This window comes from Natator depressus, chromosome 1, assembly GCF_965152275.1.
Source record: "Natator depressus isolate rNatDep1 chromosome 1, rNatDep2.hap1, whole genome shotgun sequence".
NCBI classification, from domain to species: domain Eukaryota; kingdom Metazoa; phylum Chordata; order Testudines; family Cheloniidae; genus Natator; species Natator depressus.
The window spans coordinates 233,336,487-233,363,749 of record NC_134234.1 but is presented as its reverse complement, the minus strand read 5'-3'; the positions used below and the strand labels follow the sequence as shown (position 1 = coordinate 233,363,749).

The 27,263-nt window shown below is 39.0% G+C and overlaps 1 protein-coding gene across 2 annotated transcripts in view; it reads left to right on the top strand.

The window, feature by feature from the left end:
• The window catches only part of AEBP2 (AE binding protein 2), a 90,120-nt gene that overhangs the window by 28,958 nt on the left and 33,899 nt on the right, over positions 1-27,263 (top strand). For both annotated transcript variants that reach the window (XM_074938046.1, XM_074938054.1), the window contains exons 2-4: positions 710-917; positions 5,863-5,970; positions 17,915-18,101. In XM_074938046.1, the coding sequence (XP_074794147.1) occupies positions 710-917; positions 5,863-5,970; positions 17,915-18,101 (503 nt within the window). The remainder of the gene's footprint in view (positions 1-709; positions 918-5,862; positions 5,971-17,914; positions 18,102-27,263) is intronic.

The window sequence follows — 27,263 nt, the reverse complement described above, 5'->3', positions numbered from 1 at the left end:
GCCATTCTTGAAGAGCATTAGTTACTGATAAGTAACCTCTCTAAAAAAAAAAAAACCAGGGTGTATTATTAGGTTGTATTGGGGACTGGATTTTGTTAGTTGACTGTTAAAGAGATGAGACCTTTCATCTCTAGATCTGGCTCTTGTAAAAACTGCAAATCCTATAATATGACAGCACTTCGGCTTCTTAGGGTTCAGTTTTGATTATTGATTAACAAGACGTCAGATAACTCAGCTCAATCAATTTATTAAACATAGACAAATCAGCACAGATAGAGAAGTTCATACTTTATCAACTCCAGGGAGCAAGCTTGCAGCGATCACAGCTTACATCGTTCATCTGTGTCTGTTCCAAATATTAGCCCAACTTAATTTATATTGTCCTGGTTTACAACGCAGAAAATTAATAGACCTTGCTCCCTCTTTCTTACCTACTTTCATACTGTACCATTCTGGATGTTGTTAAACTGTAGAAGACAGATAACATTAGGCATGCGAGATCTATGCTAATAGTATCTGGCGCACAGTTCATATTTGGCAAGCTTCAGTAGAATATACATTGTGTTTTTGACAACTCAATAGAACATACATTTTATTTTTAATAAAGTCTACACATACAAGAAGTCAAACTAAAAGACAGATGTTCATTATCAAGTGTTTGCCATGTTAATATGCACCAAGGAATAACATTCTCTTTTTTTCTTTATAGCATAAGCAGCACTATCATGGACGTAGACAGCACAATTTCCAGTGGACGTTCAACTCCAGTTATGATGAATGGCCAAGGAGTTACTGCTTCCTCGGCAAAAAGTATTGCTTATAACTGTTGTTGGGACCAGTGCCATGCTTGCTTCAACTCCAGCCCGGATTTGGCAGATCACATTCGCTCCATACATGTAGATGGTCAGCGAGGAGGGGTTGGTTTTATTTCTTCTTTGCTGTCCTCTCTCCATGCATTACTATTTTGTAGCACTTTTATGAAGTTACGTAGGCAGTTTTGCATTTTCAGATAACTACCTTTACCTGCATATGTTTGTTGAATGATAAAATTAGATGCCAGCTATTGCAGCTTTATTTGGAACTGTTGCAGGCTAGTATATGTCATCACAAATTTCTGTGAGTAGATAAAATAGCTCCTATTAGGAAATGCAGTGTCTAAAGGGAATGGGTGCTGGATGATTTATACTAGTCATTCTGCTTAGGGCTTTTTAAAAAAATGGATTCCTAAAGTTAGACTCCTTTGTAAATCTGACCTGATAGTCAAAAGTTCTAAGCTCCAAATTTTAAATCAAATTAAGAAAAAAACCCTAATATTTTAAGTTGACTTGCATACGTGATGGATTTTTTTCACAGCAGTTTGGCCATAACGGCAGTTGTCACAGATACAGTGGAAGATAAAGTATGTATGTTGTGTTTTGATTTAGGTAATTGTGGGTACTTAACATTCAACTCTTTCTTGCCATTTATTTTTTTAAAAAATCCATTTAAAAGCTTTTTTATAAGGATTTTTTTTCCCCCCGTGCCCTGTTTCCGGTTCCAAGTGTTATCATTTGAGTTGCAATTACATGGTTTTAAAACAGAATAGTTAATTTTTGGAACCCTGTGCTTCCTCATAAGCTCTTTATTGTTGTTATGCTTCCTTTGATACTTTTTTTGTAAGCGAGGAAAGGATTGGTCGTTCGCGCTGTTGGTCCTAGGATATTGGAGACCAGGTGGGTGCGGTAATATCTTTTATCGGACCAACTTCTGTCGTTGAAAGAGACAAGCTTACATAGTGCTCTTCACGAAAAGACCTCAAAGAATTTGTCCACACAGATGCTGGTTATTTGGGTGCTAAAGCTGTTAGTATCTCTTTTAATTACCAATAGTTGGGAACTTGTTTTCTAATGGTTTCTAGAGTACATATTACTGCATACAGCTCAGAGAAAAGCTACATTTGACTATTTTAAGAGTGTAAAATGTCTTTGGCTTGGCATTGATTATGTAATAGTGTTGGCTGGCATTGGTCCAGTTCATCCTGAGAATGCAGGATCTCTTAGTTACAACAGTATTTGTAGTTTCTGTGACAGGTCTCTACAAGATGTGCTTTGTATTTTCAGGCAGTGCATAGTCTTAGGCCTTGTTAATACTTGGGGAATTTTATAAAATATATATATATATTTATATATTACTTGCTCTGAAAGCTACTGGCTTCGTTATACTAGTGTTAATTTGAAGCTACTTCCCGAGTTAAGTATTAAGAAGCCCACTGTGTTACAGAGCATTAATCTGTTCCCTTATCAACACATGAAGCCTTCCTTGTTCTCATAGAAATCTGTCTGAGTTTCTTAAAACGATATAGTTTAAAAAAATAAATTGAAAGCCATAAAATTAACCTGGTGTCAGTGATGTCATTTCAGAGTAAACTGGTTTTGGATTAGGTATAAATACTAGAGACCCATTCAATTTCTATATCATGTAAAGTGCATCAGCTAGAGTGGTGTCAGTCACTCATCCTAAATTCCTTGGACAGGTAGAATCATTACTTAAACTAGTCTGTGATCAGTGTTTCTCAGTTTCTTCATGCCTGTTCTGACAAGGATCTTCCCTACAAATAGGGCATTAAAAGTCATTAACTTCTATAGAATTTAGAATTGTCCAGTTTTGGATATAATAACTCATTAGATCAGTCTGTTACTAAGGGAGACTTGATGGTATGACTGTATCTTGTTAATGTTATTCCTTAGCAGGACTTAATCTTCCTGGTAGATGTTAGGTAATATTCATTCGCGGGCATTGCAGTGCAGTTAGCCAGTTTCAGACATTTTACCGTGCGCAAAATATGCAGAGTTGCCATGTGAAGATCTCTGCATATGTTCACCAACCGTTACGCATGGAATCTGGATTACAGCAATAAAACTGCTAGTCCACGTCAGTATTCTGCCAGCTTTCACACACTCCACTCTTTCAGGCTTTTTTAAAGTTGGATTTGTTTTTTTGAAGCTTTCATGTTTCTTTAATGTTTGCATATTTCTGTGTAATTTGGTGGTATTGGGGTTTTTAGTTTACAAAATCTGCTCTGTGATAGACTATCCTTTTGTTTTCAGAAAAGAGAAGGTTGCATGAAGCTCTGAGTGTCTGAATTGCAATCTGTCTACACTTGTCCATTTGTGTGCCTTGCTGTAGTTTGGAATTTTTTGTTAAAAATTAAAATTCTTTAATTTGGTAAGAACGAGACTGTCAGGTTTGTTTCACAAGAGTAGGTTTATGTGCACCACCTGTAGGTGAATAGCTCATGGCTTTACTGTGGAGTTTTCAGACCTACTTATGCACAATGACTGTAGCTTGTAGAGAACAAGAATTATAGGCAAGGGAACAATGAGGCACATTCAACATAGTATGATTAAATGTAGAGGCTGCATAGATATATAAAATATATGTTAAGAACTAATACCCAAACTACTCATAGGACTTTTCCAGTGTGGGCCCCAAATGGCACATGTTCCTGGAGGTAACATAAACCTGAGGGTGAATGTGAAGGCCATTCACAAGGATGGCCTTCACATTCACCCTCAGGTTTATATTACCTCCAGGAACATTCTATACATTCTATATCTCAGGCCCGTTAAAGGACCCTGATGGAAGCCAGAATCCCATCCCACTCCCTTTCCTGAGGTAGGAGAGAGAACATGAGGAAAGCCACAAGGTACACGGGACAGAGGCATACCCACCCATCATGAGCTGCTGTGTCCAGGACCAGTCCCCATGCAGCCCATTGCGTTATATGGACCTCAGTCAAACGCTTTCAAACCCACCAGCCACACTGGAACCTTTCAAAGTTGGAACAATTATAATTGAAACACCCAAAACCAGATGTCCAGCATGCCAAGTGAAAACCCATATGGCAGTTTCACAGTTTTGCCATTGGGTAAAAATCCCTTCCGGATCCCCAAATGATGATCAGCCCCTGCCATCAAAGGAGATCCAACATACTAGTTTAAGGGTAGGGCTGAAACAGGGAGCTGAAAATGGTTGTTCGCCTATGCAGCAAACCATTGCAGCCTTCTTCCTCCTCCAGGAAGGAGCCAGTCACCCTATCCCATTGCCACCCTCACCATCCACGGGTAACAGTGGTGAGTGGGACAAGCTCTGGAGCCAGAATGCAGCATGCAATACCCTTTCCTCCTCTTCCCCCTCCCCCGCAGCACGAGGGGGAGGGTGAAGGGGAAAAGGAAGCAGCCACCTCCCCCCCCCTATAAAGGAAAAGGAGAGAGGGAAGCAGCAGCACATGGAATACAGTTGTAGTTGCTCTTGGTTGAGATCTCATCTCTCCTCCTCGTTCCCCCCAGCCCCTCATGTCAGTGCTCCCTGCTCCATCAAAGCTGCCAACAAAGTGATCATTTTCTTTTTACCCATGGACATGAAATTAGAAAATACCTTGGAAAATTAATTAAAAGAGATGCTATCAATTTAAAGACCCTTCTGTATGATGATTTTTTACTTAATCATTTTGCAATTAATATGTTTGGATAGAATAGGAAAGCAGAAAACATGTAAAATCACAAAAATTGGCCTGGGAGATCGGGGGTGGATGTATATATAAAATAACTTTTTACTCTTTTTAAATTGCCAAAATATGAAGGTGTCCCTTTAGTGCACAGCTTTTACTTTTTCATCTGCTTAGGTTTCTGCTCCGAAGACCAGAGAACTGAGATGTTTTTTTTTTTTTTGTAGTAAGCTAAATAGAACTGTGTGTGCAGGGGAAAGTGATCAAAAAATTACAGAAAATTATTTCAAGTTGATGGTATATACATGTTTGTTTGAAAGCCATACTTAGGGTCTCCAGACATAATGATTAAAGACAATAACCTCAAATTCAGCAGTTCCGTCTTTTGAAAGTGAATATGTATTTAAAACATGCTTTTTAAAATTACTTGAATGTAGCTGCGTATGGCATCAGTTAATCTTTGGAATATGATGAATAATAAAAGCCTAGTTAAAGCTTATGTTCGAGGGTTTTTTGCTGCTGTTGTTTTGTCATCAGCATTTTGAACCCTGTGAGGATGTGGAGAGAGAACTCAGGAAAGTAGAAGTTTGAGTTTTATGGAAGGAAAGAAATGGACACAGAAATAATGGCACCTTAGAAGGAGTGTTAATTCATATGTATATCTAGAAGTAAATTCCTTTTCCTCCATCATCCAGAAGCAGTTAGATTCCATGGTGATAAATCCCATAGAAAAACCCAGTTACCTATGGTAGGGGTTAAAAATCATACTGGGCAAGGACATCTTTTTCATCCTACAGTAAATGTCTGGATATATGCTGTGATGGGAATAATGTGAATATGTGGTTTAGTTTGGAGCCTCCAAAAATTCACTAATGTTGAACAGTTATTTAAATACTTTTTAGTACCTTGAAACAAAGTTTTAACTTGATTCCCTCATATAGAAGAAATGGATTGTTGCTTTTATATGAGACTAAACCATTTTGTCCCTTTCTCTTACGAGAAGAATGTAAGGGTGATTAGTCAGTTTGGCGCTTTCTTTTCCTTTCTTAGTATAGATATTAATCATTAGAGGATTTCAATATTTGGAAGATATCTCTAGGGTTCATGGTGTAGCTCCTGAACTTACTTATGGGGGGAAGCACTTGGGCACCAAAATTTTGTTCCAGAGAACTGCCGTTATGAATGCCTGTGGGCCTTATTTCTTTCCCAAAATTCTGGGCAAGCTGTTATGAGAAAGCAAATAATTCTGATATATTTGTTCAGGGCCTAAACACTTTTTGTGTGTCCTTTGAACCAGCATGTTTTGTATTCATAACCTAATCAAATAGTGTTTTTAGACTTCTATAAGAATTAATGACCTATTTTTCCTTTATTAGGTATTTGTTTGCTTGTGGAAAGGTTGCAAAGTATATAATACGCCTTCAACAAGTCAAAGTTGGTTACAGAGGCATATGCTGACACACAGTGGGGACAAACCTTTCAAGGTAAGCTGTTTTTATAAGACATCATGTTTTGTATGTTGAAAATGTTAAACAATTTTACTTTTTATGTCTGGGCTACATTTTTAACACAGGAGGATTTTCTAGAAGTATCAAGAGAGACAAACTTTGGCCAATTGCACTTCGTTCATCATTTATATTATTATAGCACATGAAGGTTCCATCACTGTATGAACACAGATGAAGACACAGTCCCTGTCCCACAGAGATTATACATTTATTCCCAATGCCTTTATCTGAAGTGGTATGGGAGTCTTAAATTTAACTGTCTTTCCTGAAGCTCAGCTTCCAGTTTAACCTACTGTTTATGCTGAAAACAGGTGGACGCATGACTCTTATGTTTTAAACTTCCACTCTTGGGGAATAAAAAAGCATGTGAATCCTGCATCTAGATGACAGCCATTTTTGCAAACAAAATTTAGTTGAAACCCAGTGAGCGATATTTATGATCAACATATTTCTTCTTAATGTAGTAAGGAAATGTGAGTCAGGAATAGAGGTCCATATAGCAGACTATATTTCTTGCATAGCATTTTCTAACTTTCTCTCTCTCTCTTTCTCCCCCCCTAATCTGTACCTGTGATTCTAGGTATAGTAGTGTTTATCATTCCCATATCCACCTATCCGTTATTAATGGGTTGCTTCATCCTCTTATGGATACAGTGGGGCAGTTCATAGCTGTCAATCCTGGATCACTTGATGGTAAGTCCCACCCACACTATTTCCAGTCTGAAGTTCTCCCTCCATGCAGGGTTCATCATTTTGATGGAACATCAATTTGGGCTTTTCTTCCTCTTTGATAACTGACCTAGGTAGTATTTTTTTCTCTCTAAAAAATAGTACTATTTTTTTCCTGGCTACTCTATTCCGTTTTCTTTTTCAAGGCATTTATATTTCTCAAATAGAATTTTTTTGTTATAATGACCTCTGCCAGACGTTATTTCTCTGCAGAGCTCATGTTTGCGTCATGGCAGAAAAAGAGACGCTACGGTCAAAGTCTGAGATGAAAAAATGCAATCCATCTCTCCAACCTTGTATGAAAACTAAAGTGTTGCTTTTCATCGCAAACTGCATAACATAATCTGAGGATTTCTAACTGAGAGGATGAATGACAAAGGGCAATTCACTACCAGCCCTCAAGCTTGTTTAAGGGAATTAAATTGGCATGGAGGTGATGGCTCCTATTTTTAGAAGCTCAACAGATGGGTCAGAGATCCTTAACACCTCCAGATATGATTATTCCAGTAACTGATCCAGCTCTGGCTGCTAGTCCTGGAAACAATTTTGAAAGTTATTGTATCAGATGAAACTTTTCCTTTAATTCCACCTCACTTTGAGATTTAAAATGGGTATTTTCTGCGTCATAAATGGAAGCAAGTGGTGGTGATTGTTCTGAAAGATCATCTCTTCCTGTAGCTTTCTGGTGGCATGCAAACTTGTATTGGGCCTAATCCTGACTAGATAGGCCTGTCCTAATTGTCCATATGTAGCAGTTAGAGATGTCAGATACATTTTTTTATCATCAATCTGCCCAGGCCATCAAGATTGTTCCTGTCAACGTTTTAGTATGGTATAAACAAGCAATTGAAAGCCATAGACATTCAACCAAGACATTACTATAAATCATGGAATCGTAGCCCATGAAAGATTAGGTAAAAGATAATCCAATTTTAGAGACATTTGCCTTTGAAAATGTAGTCTTTATAGGAAAGTACACCCAACAAATGATGATGAATTACTTCATCTTCAGTTGTAGTTGTCATAGTTAGTTACCTAGCAAAAGACAGAAGCTTCTATAAAGATCCCAGCCCCAATGGACTTCAGCTTTTAGGTTAATGCATTTGCATATAGGCCTGGTGAGAACTCATACATCTAAACGTCCAAGCAGTTTGTCTTCGATGAAGGCATCTTATGTTACATGTACTGATATTGCTAACCGGTTCCCAATACTTTCTGGCTAAGGTTGATGAAAGAACTCTCTAAAGACTATAACTATTGGTCAGTAGCGCACATCATGGCTCTGTCTGAGTAATTTCAGCATTTCATCCTATTATCCTCTAATTCTTTGCATGTCTGGTGTATTTTTCTTAAACTCTAGTGATTTTTTTTTTAAACACCTCCTGTGGTAGCTTTGACAAGGGGGGAAGTTTGCATCTCCAGTGGAGCTTACTGCCCTCTTTTTTTTTTGGTTCCTTTCAGAGACTCTAGCACCAAATGTAAGCATCAGAAATCATACTGAAGTAATCAAAGCACCCATGTGCCATGATTTCCAGGTATTGGGGAGTAGACTGTTCCCATATATACACATATGTATGGGGGCAGAGTCTTTACTGTCTGTACTTGACCGGATGGAGAATATGCTATGGCCAGTGCCAAGACTGGTTGAACTAACAGTATGGGTGCCCACCTCTGACCTAATGTGCTGGATGCTCTTTATTAAGGTTTTCTGGACTGCAGTGTTAATGGCTTACACTGGTAACCACTTGTCTTTCATTTGGAAAATGCCATTTTGAGCAATGGAAGAGTGTTTCCACCTTCTGTCCTTCAAGAACATGATTAGTGAGGGAGTGCATTCGGAGATGAGGTGCAGTCATCCTTTGCCTGTTGTATGGCAGAGAGGATAGGTAGCATTGATGATACAGACACATGGCTGTGATTATCTGGCCTTCATATAGTATTAATTAAAGGCTCAAAGATCTGCCATATCACACGAAAACCTCTTTGATGAAAGGTAGTGTCTAGTCTCACTAAGGCCAAAGAGAATTTGTACCCCCCAGTTTCAAGTATATTATCCATTCATCATCCTTCATGTACAACAGGAAAAAGTTTTTTCAAGAGGCCGACTCTGGGGTCTGATTTCAGGAGTTCCCAAAGTCAAATTGGTCAGCATCCTAGCAGAAGCCAAAATATTCTGAGTCCTATTTACATACTCAACTCCTACTCTCAGCGAAGCCCTGTGTTTGCTACAAGTTAGCACATAGTTAACCCTGGTCGGTATCTGCTTCTCAGAAACTTCTTTTCAGGTTGACTGGGACCTTTTGTTCCTGATGACCCCAGTCAGCTCAAACAAAGGATCCTCAGCAATATCCAGTTACAAAAGCTACTTCAGAGAAATCCCTCCAAATTATCCCCTTTGAGAATCATTTGAGTTCTGTCATACCAGCAAGAGACATTGCAGGAAATCTGATCCCATCAAACCTGAGATACCTGGTAAAAGGTGGGAAGTGTTGTAATTTCAAGGAGGGCTTCCTGATACCTAGAAAGCCAATCCTTACATGAATTCCTGAGGAGCCAAACTTCACCCGGTTAAGGAGAATTTCATAATGTCTCTGGGTGCTAGCCACTAGTGTTCATGATTGATTACCCAACATTCTGTCTTGTCCCCACAAAGATCACTGAAGTTCATAGAAGTCCTACATGGTTCAGACATGATTCTCCTCAAAGCCTTCTTGCCCCATGATGGGATCCAGAACATTGTGGATTTGGCAGGCAGGATTTGCCAGAGTAGGCATCAACAGGAACTGTGCTACTAATGTCACTGCTGAAGGCCAAAACAATGTATGGATTAGTCACGACACAAATGTGTATACTGCAAGACCATTCATGTGGCCACAGAGCCTTATATGGCATTCAGTAAATGTACAACTTCCCAGCCTTGCTGACTTGGTGGCAGATCAAGGGTCAAACTGCAGTTAGGCATGGACTTCTCCTAATCTCCAGTTACTCCAGTGGGATTGTGAACCCATGCAGAGAGACTGCACAGTTCAAGTACTTGGTCTCTTCAGGTATTGCAGCAGCTTCATATTAATGTTATGGAGATGAGGGCTTCTTGAAAGCACAGTGGACTTTCAGAGAACTGACATTTGAGCCACTGTGTTTCGTATAAGTGCTAAAAAAGAATCTCACTTCCTTTATTAGGAAGCCTTTCACACGTGAGATTGGGCTGTCCCCCACAGGACATTCCTAGTTGCCATTTACGTAGCACAAAAGGAAAACAAGATTGCAGATGTGCTTAATAAATGGGTAATGGACCTACCAAAATTAAGGGTTAAGGATAGTTAGTGAATGAGAGCTTTTTTGGGTGGCACCAGAGAGATCTATTAGGTACATTCCAGAAGATTGAGTTACCAATGTTCTATAGAAGGCACTGGGAAGAAATGCATTTCCACAGACTCTTGTCATAGCAAAAGTTCTGATCAAACTCAAGAGATTGAGTAATTCTACGACCCCCTCCCCCAATGCTTTGGTTTCACGTGCGTCTCAATCCCGTTAATGATAGTAGTGGCTAATCCCATCAGCATGAGACTTTGGCCATATTTTATCACAGAACTTGGGCACTTCTGTACATCCCAGCTTAAACTCTCTCTACTTGTTGGCATGGGTCTTACAGTTCAAGAGCTAAGTACTGTTGTGATGGAAATTAAGGTGATGTGTCTCTGAGAGTCCTGATTCAAATCCTTTTAGTTTTCTGAAGGCATCTCATAAGGATGAATGATAATTGTGGAGATGCTAACTGATTTTTGTATCAGTCTTCACTACAGAAGATACTGTATGGGGTGGAAGGAGTCTTACACTGGACCTTCACATCTTTAGCTAATAAAGATGAGGCACTGTCAGACTGAGATGGCAAGAAGACTTGCTGGAACAAATAAAATACTGCAGTTTAAAAAGACATGGTACACATCCAAGAATGTAGTGGCTGAGTTGCAAACAAAAATGTAGTCTAATTAAAATCGCATGGGCTCCTATAGCAGGACTGGAAGGGTAGTTAGTGTTGTGCCTATCTTTATAAAAGGCATTAGGGTTGATACTAGGAATTAGACCTTGGAGCTTTTCTTCAAGTCCAGGAAAACTGGTTGAAAAAAATCAGAGAATTCTAAAACGTGTGTGATAGGAACCAACTACCAGGGCTTTTACAAAAGAAAATTGTGCCTGCAGTCACATTCAATTACTTTTAATAATCTATAAAACAGCAATTAAAAAAACTGGTAGATATAAATGGTTTGGATTTTCAAAAATCCTTAAACTTAGTTGCTTTGTAAACTAATATGGAGTAAGAGGCAAAGTTTTATCTTGGATTAGAAACTGGCTAGAAGAAAACAAGGAACTGGAAAAAATAGTTCTCAACTTGGCAAAAGATTAAATAGAAGATTGAGGAACTTCAGAGGAGCAGATCAGAGTTAAGCCATATGTCTTGTTGACAAATGTAAGATAATGCATACTGGAAGGAATAGTTTGAACTGCTCATACACATTATTAGGTTCTAAATTAGCTATAGACTTGTCAGGAAAAAGAAATGGATGTATTGAGTATGTATACACTGCATGCTAAGCCTGGGCTGTGTCTCAGGTTTGAGCCCACCCTCATCTGTCCACACACACGGGTATGACTCAGGGTAAGCAAGCACTCAGAATCCTCCTAGTGCTTCTGGTTGGTCAGAGCTAAGTCCTGGTGTATCTTGGGTTCATGTCCCATGTCATTTTGCAGTGTGGACTCAGTTCCAGCTGCAGAGCCAAGTCAGAAGGTCTGTGTAGTACAGTATGGATGCATTAGCACAACTGAGACTTGGGTCCAGCAATTGTAAACCCAGGTTTACAATGCAGTGTACACACTCAAGTGTGCAGGCTTGGAACCGAGTCCATAATTCTAGGTCCCACAGACCTGTGTGTACAATGCAGTGTAAACATCCATTGTGGACAGCTCAATGAAAATCTCTATTCCTTGTGAAGCAGTGCTCAAAAAAAAAAAAAAAAAAAAAAGGCAAATAGTGTTAGGATTTATAAAGGATGGGAAAGAAAATGGTAATGAAACTATAACAGTATATACATCAGTGGTACAGATTTGTCTGGAAAACTGTTCAATTCTGGTCAGTCTGTTTCAAAAAGGGTAGAGTAAAAAAGGGGAGAAGAGCTACTATTGATTAGAAAGATTTCTTATGTGGAGAGGATGAAATGACTGTTTAGAGAGGAGACTAATAAACTGTAAAGAAGGTAAAGTGGGTACTCCTGTGCACCCTTTCTTTTAGTACAAGAAAAAGATGTGTTTATTAAATTGAAGGATAAGCTTAAAAGGGTGTGTGTGTGTGGGGGGGGGGAAGATGTATGAATCACTCTTAAAAAAACTAGTCTGGAATTTATTGTGATAGATACCGCTGAGGCATTCAGATGTGCTGGATTAGAAAAGACTTCAGCATTTATGTGGTTAATGAGAGTGTGCACCATTACATTAAATAGGATTAAAATATATATTTTTAAGAAGTATGTAAACCCTCATGCCAACCACTGAAGGTTTGTCTGCACTGCAATAGGGTGGCATGACTGCAGCGCCTATCGGTATACTCAAGCTAGCTTTGATGGAGCTAGCTATTAACAATAGCAATGTAGCCACGATGGCATGGGCTAGTTACCTAAGTACAGTCCTGCTCAGGGCTGTGGGTATAGAGTTGGGTGTCTAGCTTACATGTTGTTCCCCGAAGATACACTGTATGTTTGAATGAATTCTTATTAGTACACCACTTTCCCCACAGAGTTGAGGATTATGTTAATGATGGGTATTTCTCTTTTAATTGATTATGGTTATGAAAGTGTTTTTGCTCCCTTAAGAAGGAACTGATGGAAGACTATGGCCAGCCTAGCTACATCATGAGTAGTATGAGATGATTCCTTGAGTCAAGTGACTTAGATCTTTTGGGCTGTGGTAGTCCACACACACATGGAACCAAGGGTGGTAATTTGTTGCAGTACTTCTCTTCAGAGAGCTATAATTGCATATAACTGATTACCTCTTCCAGAAGAGAGACTGTCTGCCTTATACTTCCTTAGACTGTCCTGTTGTTTGCTTATCACAGACACGATTAATATTGAACTTTTAATGATCTCAGCCAGCCTGATCATTCCACAAAGTGGATTATAGTGCTTATGAGACTGACTTGCAGTGTCCCTTTTTATGCCATATCCTGATAAAGCAAACAGAGAAAGGAAGTTGACCTGGTTAAGCTGTTAGATGTACTAAACACTCTTAAACAGTTTCCTCAACAAAGTCAACAGGAATTTGACTCTTGCTGAAAGGAGTCATATGCTTGGGAGAAGTGATAAGTTCAAGGCAAGATGCAACAATTAATTATTGACTTAGAAAGGATTCAGTGAGATTTAATCTTGGAAATTATAACCCTGGATAGAAATATCCCTGTATGCAAGATTCCATATTGAGGACATTATAACTGTTTCTTCCCAGATAAAATGATTCCAGTGGGTGTATTGTGAGTTTCTTACATCTCTCTTGCACATGAAGGATATATAAAATATTAAGGCAGATTGCCTAAGCAGACTGATAATTGAGCAATAACAGTGTTCAGATCTGTAGGATTTATGCAGATGACAAATGTTTGAAACATCAAGATTGGATTTATTTGCAAAATTTCACATTTGTTACTGTCAAAAAGAGACATCATTTCTTTGAATCTAATAGAAATACAAAGGCAACATAACTTTTTTTCAGACCATTAAGAGTCTCTTCTTTATTTGTTAGAGTCCCATCAAATGTAAATGTTGACCCAGTATATCTGCTCTTTACTTCCTAAAACCTGTAGGTAGTGTTCCATGTTTTCATCTTCCAGAACTGAGGTATGTCAATACCCAAGGGTTGGATTTTCAGAAGTGCTCAGCTTTAGACTAACTGTTCACCCTTGGAGTCAGAATTTAGGCCAGGGCTGAATGCTTCTAAAAATCCCACCCAAGCAGCATAGGCATTGTGGCACTTAGAATTATTTTAGGATTTAATAATGTCCTCTCAAAATAAATACAATGACTGAATTAAGTTTAGATTTTTAAATTTGGAGAAAAAAAGTTTTGTCTTTAAAACCTGACCATAGAAAGTAAGGTCTGGCTAAAATAAAAGCTCTAGTTTGCGAAGAGAGAACTTTTTTTTATTCTTGACATAGGGTATTCTGTGAATCTGTAGGGGAATATTAAAAAGTATATTTTACATATTTCAATATAATTGGAATGGTTAACTGCTAAATGTTATACTCCCATCCACGTGCTGCTAGATATTAGAGGGGAACACATCTTGTTAGTCAGCAGTAAATTGGGAAGTTCTGAAAGAAGGAACAGGACCTGAATGTTTGAGATAAGATTGAATTTGTGAAGTTATTTTAGCTGTTAAGTTGGCGTTATTATAAAGGATAAAAAGTGCAGATTTTAACCAAAAACAAATGGCATAGTGAAAGCTTTTAAAGCTATAATTTTAGTGGATCAGGTGCTGGAATATTTACAAGTGTCACCGAGGGGAAAACCATTGTTTAACATATTAATGAAAACAACTGTATGGTCAGAAAGAGTGCAGATTTCTTAAGAGAAATCTATGGTAGAATGTCTAGTTAAAACTTTTCAAAATGCAAGTTGGCACTGAGAGTTTGTATAGATACATCCTTTCTTATATAGCACAAGCTATAATTCCAAAATAGCATTTATATTTAAAAGATTATAGCAGATCTTTTGTTTTACTTCTTTACTACCTATTTCTTGCTTGTCCCTACCTATTCTGTAAATTAAATTCAATGTTCATTACTGCCCATTAGTAATGGTGGGTATGGGTACACTGGAGAAATTAAACTTCTTACATGTTAACTTATTTTCTCTTGAAGTAACATATCCACCAATCCGGACCCACCCTATGGTATTAACAAACAAAACCAAAAAAACCTTAGATCTGAGTTTCTGAAAGAGGGAGGTTTAAAGTTATGCATAATAGTTGAGTTTGATTTATCAGAGGTCTTCTAAAGCTGTATAAGTATTTGGTGGGAAGCTGATTGGATGGGATTTAAAGTCCAGAGATCCTGAAATGACAGCCTGAACTGCTCCTATATCTTTGGAGAGGAAGAGACATAACCCATTAGTAACGGATTGCTGGATATATTATTTTAGAGAAAAAAAGAAAAGAACAGGTAAGACATTTTTCTCTTCTATTTCTTCTTGACTACAAAGTGTTCTGTAGCATCTGTGGTATACTATATTCTTTTAATTAGCTGTAATAATATAATCAACTGTTGTCAAACTATGTTGCACATGAAGACAAAGTAAAACAAATGGTCCTTATAAAAAATACTTTTTTGTATCTTGGTTACAGGCTCAATTGCTTAACTTATAAATTTTTGGGTGCTTTTTAGATGTAAACTGCACCTACTCGAGTATGTAAGTATGCTGTGTCAGTTATGACCTGGAAAAGAACTCAGTTTTGGATAGAGCAAGTGCTGATTTTTGTGGTGAAGCTCTTGAATATCTTGTGTGTGGTTGGAGAACTAGCAAGTTTTGACTAACTGTGTAATCCACCCAAACAGACTAGAAACACCACTGTGTCTTATGAACCTGCCTTCCAGAAACATGTCTGGTACACATTTACCTGGCATATTTGTAGAATGTATTACTGTTTCACTTTCATTTAATAAGTTTGTAATATTGTCATGCTTATAATATTCCATTTTTTTTCTGGGACTATTTTCTGAGCTCTAGCACACATTGCCAAGAGTGTGGCTTTAAATTTTGCAAGGAGTGTGGTTCTACTTTGGGTCAGGTTTTCTGCTTTGCTCCAATCTTGTCAGAGCTAATGGAGCTAGGAAGATTTCTAAGTGAAAGTTAAGAAGGCTGTGTAACACAACTTCAAGTGTCACCTAAAAACTATTTTTTTGTCACCTAAAAACTATTTTTTTAAATAAAGGCTAAATAGTAGAGAACCTCAAGTTTTATTTTAGTGACTTTGTTTCCTTTCATGAAGCCATCTTGTGTTCATGTAGAAGTCACCAGCTTCTAATGACTTCAGAACTACAGAAGAAACAATTTTTGCTAGAAATTATGCTTTCAGATAGGATGAAAACAACTTACTTCCGCTGGCACAAGTTTGTTGGGTTTTTTTTACATGACTAAGCTCAGATTCTTAATTCACATCACTATGAATTCAGAGTAATTGAAGTCACGTTGGTGTTACTCCGGCTTTACAGTTGTGTAAATGATACTAGGCTCCTGGACCACTGTGTTTAATTTGTCCACAGATGCACTTGAATTGCCCAGTATTAGGTATTTGTTCCCAATTTAGATACTTACAGATTGTAATCAAGTCACCCCTCAACCTTCTCTTTGTTAAAATAAATAGATTGAGCTCCTTGAGTCTGTCACTGGGAGGCATGTTTTCTAATCCTTTAATCATTCTTGTGGATCTTCTGAGAACCCTCTCCAAATTATCAACATCCTTCTTGAATTGTGAGCACCAGAAGTAGGCACAGTATTCCAGTAGCAGTCATAGCAGTACCAAATAGAGAAATAAAATTTCCTTTCCTACTCAAAATTCCCTTATTTATCCATCCCAGGATCATGTTAGCTCTTTTGGCCACAGCATAACATTGGGAGCTCATGTTCAGCTGATTACCCAAATCTTTTTCAGAGTCACTGCTTCCCAGAATAGAGTTGCCCATTGTGTGATCATGGCCTGCATTCTCTATTCCATAGCTCAGAATGGCTCAGTTAGGAATGAGGGAGCAGATTATGCTAAGTGGTAGCCCCATCTCCTCCCTTCATTCAGCCCGATTTGCAAGGTCAGGGTATGTGAGGAAGAGGTTTGTGGTTTTATTTCTTGGTCTGCACATGGCTGTCATTACGTGCAGAGTTACAGCCTCCCCCATTCCTCCAACCGCTGCAGTGCCTGACTATCAAGGGAGTTTTCATAAGTGAGATGGGAAATAAGAGGATGCAGCCCAAACTCAAAACAACAAAGTGATAGTAGCAAGGGAGAGAGAAATAAGAGCACATTGTTTCATTTTGGGGCAGTGATATTTTAGTTCCTTTCAGCTACTAGTACAGTTAACTATCACTGTTGCTTGGAATGGGAGCTGAAAAAATTAATATTACATTCTCTCTCACATCCATTCTTATCCCAGACGGAGCGTCAGAATCTTTTTTCCCCTACTTCCATTTTCAAGTGTGTGGCCCTGGAGGGAAGGTTTCCCTCCCCAGCTCCTAATCAAAGTGAAATTAAAATATTTTATCAATGAACTAAAAGTAATTAAAATTAAGACAAATATTGAATTTTATGTGTTGAAACATTGTTTTATGATTTACCATTTGTCTAATTGTTTCATATAACCAGATATGAGAACACTGACTATATCCATAATTCTTTTGTTTATGACCAGGAGATTTCTTGGTCTCGTCTTGTTTTTCTGTTTTGTTTTCCGTCATTATCTTTTGATTATGCATTTTCTCAAAAAATTTGCTAAAGTAACCTTACCAGGCCAAAATAACTGAGGTACTTAAAATTTGTAAGATATGTATTACAGTATCTTTAAAAAATAAGCATCCTTTATTAATAGTATAGTACTTCACAGTAAGTGTTAAGCTCAAAAAGTACTTTTTAAAAACAGTCTCAAACTATGAATTGTCACAAGGAAGGGCAGAAGAGGTAGATGTAAGAGAACATTATATTTGATAGGTAAATAAGGTTGTAAAATAATTGCAGAGTAGAGCTAGTTCATGAATGGAGGGTTTTGAAAAAGGGGTAAGTTTGAATTGAAAGGGGAAATGTAATTGAGGATGAGTGTGTATGGATCTGCTTCTTGCAACAAGAGCTGTAGGTGCAGTGTCTAAGGTTTTTCTCTGAGCTTTGAGAGAACTTTTTTTATTCTGTACAGTAATCTGTTTCACTGGAAAAATATGTGACACAAGTTAGGATGGGAATTTGTATCAGTTTTTCTGTTCTTGGATAGAATTTCATGCACTTTGAGAACTTGAATCGATTGCTTCTAATTTGTTGGAATTCAAGTAACAAAAGGTAAACTAAAAAAACTAAACTATAACAAATCAATTCTGTGCAGACTATCTGCCATTTGAATGAATGCCACAAATAGTCCCCAATATTCTCTTGTCATTTTGTTTCCCTTTAGTGTGTGGTTGGTGGGTGCAATGCCAGTTTTGCATCTCAGGGAGGGCTGGCTCGTCATGTGCCCACGCACTTCAGCCAGCAGAACTCTTCAAAAGTTGCCAGCCAGCCAAAGGCCAAAGAGGAATCTCCTTCTAAAGCTGGAATGAATAAAAGAAGGAAGTTAAAGAACAAAAGACGACGTTCATTACGTAAGTGTATGAGTTGTACTGATTTTTTTTACCTCCATTGACAGTATTATCTTATTTTCCCCTTTTCCTTCCGCCGTGTCATCTCTCCATGCTCCCAGCTGCATATTGGAGATCCCTTTCCAATGAAACTCAGAGAAGCCTAGGATATATTTGCCAGGCAGTGAGGCTGCAATAAGAATTGTTGTGCAGAGGGGCTGTTGGGGAAAGATTTTTCTGATACAAAAATTAACCTGTTATATGTAGATATTGGGTGGGGAAAAAAGAAACCAGTTTTATGAAGTGATCTATAAAACCTTACTAAGTTTAAATACATTTATTGAAATGACAACTGATCACTTTTTACACATAAAAATAAAGGTTGAAAAATCAAAGGAAATCACTCTGAATAACAATCTCCATTATTTCTGGTTTGAAGAACGAGTTCAGCTAAACGAGTTCAGTTCAAAACTAAAAAGAATTATCATGTTTTCAGCATTTGGTCTGAAAGTACTGATGGCTCCACGGTCCAGTATGAAAATGTGGTGTAAACTAAAGGACTTGATCAGCTGCAAATCAAAACCAATGTTTTCTTTCTGCTATGTTGTGTGTTTAATTTGCATATGAAGCACTTTCATCCAATGAAGACTTAACAGGAGCTTCTGGATCTTGCCAAAACTTTCATGACAAAAGCTAGGCATCTCAAAATAAATAACTGCACTTTAAGAGATGCTGAGCCCTACAGCTCATTTGAAGTCAAAATATGATTTAGGTGGCTGACTTTAAGTATCCAAATTGGAAAGTATTGATTCTTGTGTCCAAAAAAACTATTCTAAATTGGCGCTATGCACTTCTTATTTATATTTGATTGAACATGATTGAGTCATAAGAGTCGAGTCAGGGCTTCCTCAGTTAAAGCTATGACAGAGCTCTTCGCCAGCATCAAGTTATCTACATCCTTTGAGATTTACACAGCTATAATATGAATATATTGCTGAATTTTTCTACAGCTACTCTGTAAAGAATACATACTCTGTATGTAATGGGGAAGGAAATGGAAAAATCTGTAAAGTTGTAGGTGGTGGTAGGAGTTACAAACACATCATGCAGAGTGACCTAGAGAGATTAAGTGAGTGGAAGATGCTAAAATGAGATTATCTTGGACAAATGCAATTTAATAAATCTGAAGTAAAAGAATCTGATGCAGATTAATCAGGGAGAAACCAGGTATGGACAGTAAGGAACAGTACTCACTGGGAGATGGACTAGATGACCTAATAGGTCTTTTAATTTTTCTAGATTCTATGATTCAAAATCGGATACTCTTCCTTTTTTTACCAGGTGTCTTGTGTATATGTGTTGCTTGGATAATTTTAGTTAATATGCCATTTTGTCTAATGTTTCATAGACAATGTGTAGAATATTTACTTTTTTTTTCCCCCCTCTTGACATTGCTTGAGAAATTCTTCCTTACAGGACTTCCCACAAAGTATTGTTCTGTTGCCGTTCTCTTCAGCGTGCTGACATCCTGTAGCTCTTTAATTTCTATACATGTGGCTTCATGAGTAACTTTTTCTTTTGAAGTAAATAATATTCACAGTTCGTACTCTTTGGTTACATACCTGTCTCTCTTATTACTTTGTAATTTGCTTCACTTTACTTTCAAAATTAAGTTCTATATAGAAAGAGAACTGACAGTTGCCATGAGCACTTTCTTGCTCCATGCAACAAAGCTGTTTGAATGACTTTACCTTAAGGAAAAATTCCCATCTAACTGAATTGAGGATCGACTCCTATAATGAACTTCTCCAAAGGCCATGTGACCAAAAAGTTTATCCGAAGCTGATAACACTTTCACAAAATGCTACGTATAGGTATCTTGTCTTAAAACTTTCTCCATGGGTTGCAAATCTTGTTAGGTTCTGAAATCAGACTCCTGAACGGTCTCATAATTCTGTTTGTCTTTGTTTCTTCAAAAGTAGTGGGCCTAAAGTTAGGCATCTAAGGCAGTGATACTCAGACCTCAGTGGTTTAGGAGTCAACTTAGTGATCAGTATTACCCAAAAGAGCCACAGTAGTGTGAATTCATTGTTTCATTTACTGTTTGTATACGTAGTAAAATTTGGCTCCTGAACCACTGAGGTCTGAGCATCACTGCTTTAGATGCCTAACTTTAGTTACACTACATTTGAAGAAACTGTAAGGCAAGTAGAATATATAATTAATTAATTCTCACAGCAAAATGACTGACCAGGTATTCTGCAGTTGGTTAATAACATAGTAAAAGAATCCTGATTGGTTAATAACTTAAAGTGGTTAATAATTAAATCAGTGTTTTAATATCATGTGCTGCAAAGAGCCGCAGGAGACACAATGAAGAGCCACCTGCGGCTCCCGAGCCTCAGTCTGAGTATTGCTGATCTAAGGTCTGGTCTCACTTAAAAGTTAGGTTGACATAGCTACTGCATTCCGGGGTGTGGATTTTTCACACCTCTGAGTTCTGTAGTTCAGATGATTTAACCCCCAGTGTAGATGCTGCAGGTGGACGGAAGAATTCTTTCATTGAACTATCTGCAGCTGCTTCCTTTCCTGCATCAAAGGAAAAACCCCTTTTCATCGCTGTAGAAAGTGTCTACGCTACTGTGCTAGTGTGGCACAGTTGCAGCAGTGTCGTCATGCTGCTGTAGTGCCCATAATGTAGACGTAGCCCAGATCTGTATTTAAGTACTTGAAGGAGTGGCCTGACTTTCAGAGGTGCTGAGCAGCTCAGGTTAGAATAAGTTATTGATCAAACAAATTCTGAATAATCATAACATACAATTAGCTAAAATCATCCAGAAAAAATAAATTCCTAAAGTTTGTCACCTCCCCACCAACCTTCCAACTTCCTTTTTCATTAACTGAAGAAAGTACTTATTTCCCTCCTACTCTGAGGAGTGAATTCTGTGTACCTAGTTACAGTTTATAACTCCGGCAATAACTTTTTGTTATTGAGAAGTAAAAGTGTCTGATGAAAATACTTACTAGCTATTGATTGTTTATACATGATTACACTGAAAATATCCTCTTATATACATCTAGAAAAGTCAGAGTAAAGAGATCAGATTCTCTGCTCAAACCCGAGGTTCTCAGTGGAGGGTATTAACAGAGAATAGGTTACCATGAATGTTTAGGTGGCAAAAGCAAGATCTTACTTAATTTACTAGAATATAAACAGTTTATTCTTCATGTTCATATTTTGCTGGTCTTAAACTAGTTTGTATTTTGTCTTCCTTTTCATAAACACTGTGTATATTTTTTCAGTTGCTTGTTATAGGTGTATATAGCTTTAAAAATAATTGGTAATGAAAGATTAGATATTGTGTGAAATTGAATCTAGTATTTTTTGACAATGTGATTTTTTTTCTTTTTCTCTTGCTGTAGACACCTTCCTAGCTGATTGCATAAGCAGTCAGATGGAGACTTGCTGACCTTGTTACTATAAGTGCTATCAAAATTGACACTCATGCTCACAATCATAATATCTCTGCTACTGAATTCTGTTCTGTGTAGCCTCAGATTCTCTGTTCCCAATACATTTGGAGACATCCATCCAAACTTATTGAAAGTGATTCTCAACTTTGTACCATGACCCTAAAGTGTGTCTTCATATTTGCTACAGAATCTAAGCTTCTTCAGTTGCTTGTCTGTATATATTCTGCTTGTGGTGTGCCTACACCCCATGCAGTCAATTGGAATATTTGGTCCAGTAGTGCCTGTTGAGACCATGCCTGTACCAGGGAGAGCCCCCACCCCTTCCAAAGGCATAAAGGGTGGAGCAGGGCCAGACATCCCTCAGTTCCTTCTCATCACCCATGACTGAGAGAGCAGTTTCCCTGTCTCTTGCACTTGTGGTCCTTAAACTGGAATTTTTGTATATAGTTACATTCTTAGGGCTTGTCCACACAGTGGTGTAATGAATTCTACAAGGGTGTGATTTCTAAAGCGCGCTAACGTGCATTAATTGTTCCGTGTAGTCCCTGCTGGCATGCCTTAATGTAGTGCTGTTTGAAACAGTAATTTGTAAAGGCCTGGTCTACACTAAAAAGTTAGTTTTAGTCCTGTGGCTCAGGGAAGTGAAAAATCCATACCTCTGAGTGGCATAGGTAAGATGACCTAACCCTGGGTGTAGACTGCACTATGTTGACAGAAGAATTCTTCCATCCATCTAGCTAGCATCTCTTGGGGAGGTGAATTATCTGTGCCGATGGGAGAACCCTTCCCACTGGCATAGGTAGTGTCTACACTGTAGCGTTTCAAGTGCAGACAAGTCCGAAAGCACACAAATAAATCTTTAGTGCTCATCAGCGGAGACTGTGTGGACCCACTGATGTGCAACACATTAATGCACTTTAGAAATCACACCCCCATAATTCGTGTTACCCCACTAATATTAGACAAGTCCCTAATATACTTTAGTAGTTAGGATAGTATTTTTATTAGGTTTTAGTTTGGGTTAACTAGTTCTAGCTATTTGTTTACCAGTACCAGGTGGTCAACTTCATGGCTGACCAAAAATCTCCTGGTTTTTAATATTGCTGTTTGTGTGGCACAGCTATACTATTCAGTGAGGGACATATCACTGAGAAATAATTTGTTTTTCACTTGTTCTCCAGACAAACCCTAATAGCCTGGGGTGCATGTGTGACATACCCAGGGTACAGTCTATGCTGATGAACAGTTGTCACCTTGGCCCTCTTACCTGCGGTTCCCTTTACACTGCTTTGTGCTGTAGCTGCCACTCCTGGTCTGCACTCACACAGCCTACAGCATGTAAGTCACTCCCAGCTACATTGTATGAGTTCTGCAGCCAGCCACTTCTTGAGCCACACTGCAGGGTGACAACAATCCCAGACTTTCCCTGAAATGTACATCTTGTACTGCTCAGCTTTCTCCTGGACAATACAAGTTCATATCAAGTCCATCATTTTATTAATATAAAATGACATGCACAAATCCTGTTATCCCAAATGGAATTTCACAAACACTTCAATTCAAACACAGATTAAGATAAAACAATAAAACAACTTTATTAACTACAGAGAGAGAGATTTTAAATGAATACAAGTAGTGAGGCATGAAAGAATTGTTTACAAGAAAAATAAGTGACCAGCTAGAGTAAATTCAAAGCAAAGTCTCTCTCACCACCTGTTTCAGCAGTCCTATTGGCTGAACTTCTTTCAACTACCTCCTCCAGTCCAGTGCTGTTTTCTTTGTTCTTCAAGTGTCGTGAATGCTGTTCCTTCTATAGTCCTCTCCCTCCTTTGAGAGGCTTCTCCAGCAGGGAGCCAGGCAATCCTCCTCGTCAGGAACTCTATGCTGTTTCTTTGCTAAGATGTAGACTTTCATCCATGTCTCTTTTCCTGCCAATGAATGGCCATGTAAGCAGGTGATGGCCTGTTTGATCTTGTTTACACCTGACTGAGGTGTCAGTTTGCCCTTTGTCTCTGAGGAAGTAGTTTGGCTACTCCCAGAATTTGAATGTGTTTCAGTAACACCATACAGCGGAATCTTATAACTTGAAATTCAACGTTGCAACACATTTTGCCAGGACAACATTGACCAGTGAATTATGGGTTTTCAAATAAGATCTCCCAAGGCATACTTTGTACCAAGTGTGGAAGGGGTGAATTCAGGGGTACAGACCATCAAAGTGTGCTTGAACATTTATTCTTTTAGATAAATAAATGAGACCTTTCTTGGATAAGGGCAGACAAGAATCTTCTGGCTCCGAGCAGTACTCTTCCGAAAGTACCCCGGTAGGCACTGGCTCTTCAAGTTTTGAGGCTCCTGCTTCTTCACCGAAGCATTCCTAGACTGTTCCAGCTGTCATGTCTTCCTCAGGAGATGAAAAGGGTAGGGGACAGCACCACTCCCCTAAGGAGCACAGATGTGGTCCCAGGGACCTAGCAAAAGAAAGAGGGGAAAGTCTCGTCTTTCCTTTCAGATGAGGATTGCTTATGTTATGGGGGATTTAACTGTATCGGTACTGCCAGAGTCACCTTTATTGTCTTCCATAGTGAAAATACCTGCCACAATACAAACTGCTATGATACCAGGGACATCTTTGTCACTAGTAAAGAATTTCCTTTCCTTAGGCCCTCAAACTTCTGCTAGCTCTGCTCCTCCGCTACACGTGGAGGAATTGTACTGCTTCTCTCTCGAATCATCACGGTGGGGAGTCGCCACATACTCACCTAGGCCACAATCTTATGACTCCTACTTTTTCAGACAGGGATTCCAGAGCGAGGAGTCATAGTAGGCACATGGAATGTAGGGAGAGACCCACTTCTTGGTATCCCTCACTCTGGCTACCCACTAATTACCCGTATGGTTCTCATTCCCGGCCATACTGGGCACCTTGAGCATGTGTCATTATCAGGAAGCCCTGCTTCTCTTTTCGATTCAAATCCAGATCCCTCTTGACAGAAATCCAGGTACAACAGCAACCACCTCATAGCTCTCCTGTATAGAACTTAAGAATTCACATGTTTATGAGGAGGAGCAGCATTATTGTGCTAAAGTTGCTCCTGCAGGCATATCTTCATCACCAAGTGAAGCTGATGTATCTTACACTTCTCTCCCTGTTGTGTATAGGACTTTTTCTAAATCTTTTTTGAATGGTGGCAGAGATGCCGAAAATACCAAGAGAGGTTGTGCGAGAAAAGGCATACAACATTTTTGGACATATTGCACTCCTCTCTGCCTGAACCTTTGCTGTGCCTGTGAATGAAGGTCATCATACGCCAACCTCTGTTCCACCATATTCTGAAAAAGCCGATACAATATACAGAGTCCATTCTTCAGACTTTTAGTATTTCTGCATGCAACCAACACCTGGGTCACGGATGGTTGCTCCAGCTCAGGAAAAGATAAGGCAGCAGCATTCAAAAACTATACCGAAAGAGGAGCCGCCGAAACACACAGCTCCCTTTGTCAGAAAAAGTTATTAATGTGCTAGTCGTCGTCTTAGAAAGGAGAGGCTGATAATTAGTATGAAAGTGGGCACAAAGTGTCTGACTTCCTTGATAAAGGAGACACCCTTCCCCCCCCCCCCCCAAAAAAGATTAAAATATCTAACTTCAGAAGGACAATTCATTGCATGTACCTCTTTATAAGCAGTAATCAATGCTTCAGATACTGCAGCTAAGTCAGTGGCAATAGCCATTTCTTTGAAATATACCATGGCTACAATCTTCTGGTATTCTCAGAGAAGTTCAGAATGCAATAGAAGATTTTCTTTTTGATGGAAATTAAATTGCATCACCCAAACTGATAATGGTCTACTTTCACTAAATGATTTTAGGGCTGTGCTCAGATCTTGGGCATTTACAGCTTTCTGCCCAGGAGGAAGCAGTTTAGGTACAAACCTTATTCAAGACAAGCTCCTGCTTCCTCCTGTCAGTCATACCACCGAATTGCCCGGAAGGAAAGAAAAGTTTCATAGAAGACCCTCCTCTGCTGCTACTGTGACTTCATTGAATCACATGCCAGCTTAAAACAGTTTTCCATCTAGAGCTGTTGGGAACCTCATCTAAGGTTTTGTTTACACTGCACGTCACTTGTGGCAGCATGTAGCGTTTGTGAAGTTCGCAGAAAAGCAGGTTGCATCCACACTGCAGTGTGTAGCTGCATATGTCAATGAAAGGTTGTGACTGAGCGGATGCAGCTGGGAAAGGCTCGGCAGTGGATATCTGCCAGAACCTTTCTCCGCTGCCTCCCCCCTGCTGCTGGAGTCTTTCACTGTGGCAGGGAAAGACTCTGACAGCAGGACATTACGCTGCTAAAAACAGCAGCGTAGATGAGGGCGGGGTGAGGTACTGTTTGGGTGGGTAAAGAGTACATACCTACAGGTTTCAGAGACGTCTGTACTCTAAAGCACTGCTTAGGCGAGTCCTGTCCATACTGCTATTTATATCCTTGTTAAGGAAGCATGTAGTGGATATACTGTACATGTCTCCAAAAGGGGTGTGGAATGTAGGCATACCTTAAAACATCCCTATTCCCAATTCAAAAGCAGTTGATTTTATTTTCAAGAAGCTTGGAACAATGTTACCGCAGTCCAGTGAGTCCTAGAAATTATAATTGAAAAAGGTTACTCAGCTCAGTTTCAAGTACTTCTAAACCCCACCAATCTTCCTTTTCCCTTCTCAGGGACCCTTCTCACCAGAGATTGTTGAATCAAGAGGTGGAACCCCTTCTTCCACTGGGAATAATGGAAGGAGTTAATCTTTTGTTTAGAGGGAAAGGTTTTTATTCCCATTAACTTAGTCCTTAAGAAGAGAGTAGGGTGGTGGCATATTCTGCATTTGTGACAGCTAAATGCCTTAATTTGTTTTTTCGATTTCAGTGTGGCCCCTCTGGCCTCAGTTATCCCTATGTTAGATTCTCAGGATTGGACTGCAGCTCTTGATTTCCAGACCACACATTTTCATATATTGATCCATCCAGCTCACAAGAAATACTTAAGATTTGTAGTTGCAACATCACACTACCACTACAGAGAACTGCCTTTGTCATTAACCCCAAGAGTCTTTGTCACAGGAACAGCACATTTAAGGAGTCAAGGTATTATAGTTTTATTCATGACTACTGTCCAATTCAGGAAAACTCTCCTCAGCAAGTCAGACACCATACATCACATTCTTAAGCTTTTCACCTCTCTGGGTTCAAGATCAACAAAGAGAAATCCTCTTCAGTGCCAACTCAAACAGAATATGTAGGAGCTGTTCTAAACCCAACAGCAGTGAGAGTATACTTAACCCAAAACTGATGTAAGTCAGACCTTATCAGTTACAGACAAATGAACAGATAGATGACTGTGAGGACTGGTCTAAAAATGTTAGGCCACGTGGCATTGTGTTCATTTGTGACTCAGTATCCCACACATCACCGTTGTTGTTTGCAAGTCTAGTTCAAGTCCACCTATCACCCAAGCAGACGCCTTCCTCTGCATCGTGGGGCTTGGGTCACTTGCTGGAGGATTCTCTGCACCTTGAAGTCTTTAAACCATGATTTGAGGACTTCAGTAGCTCAGACGTAAGTTAGGGGTTTGTTACAGGAGTTGGTGGGTGAGATTCCGTGGCCTGCGTTGTGCAGGAGGTCAGACTAGACTATCATAATGGTCCCTTCTGACCTTCAAGTCTA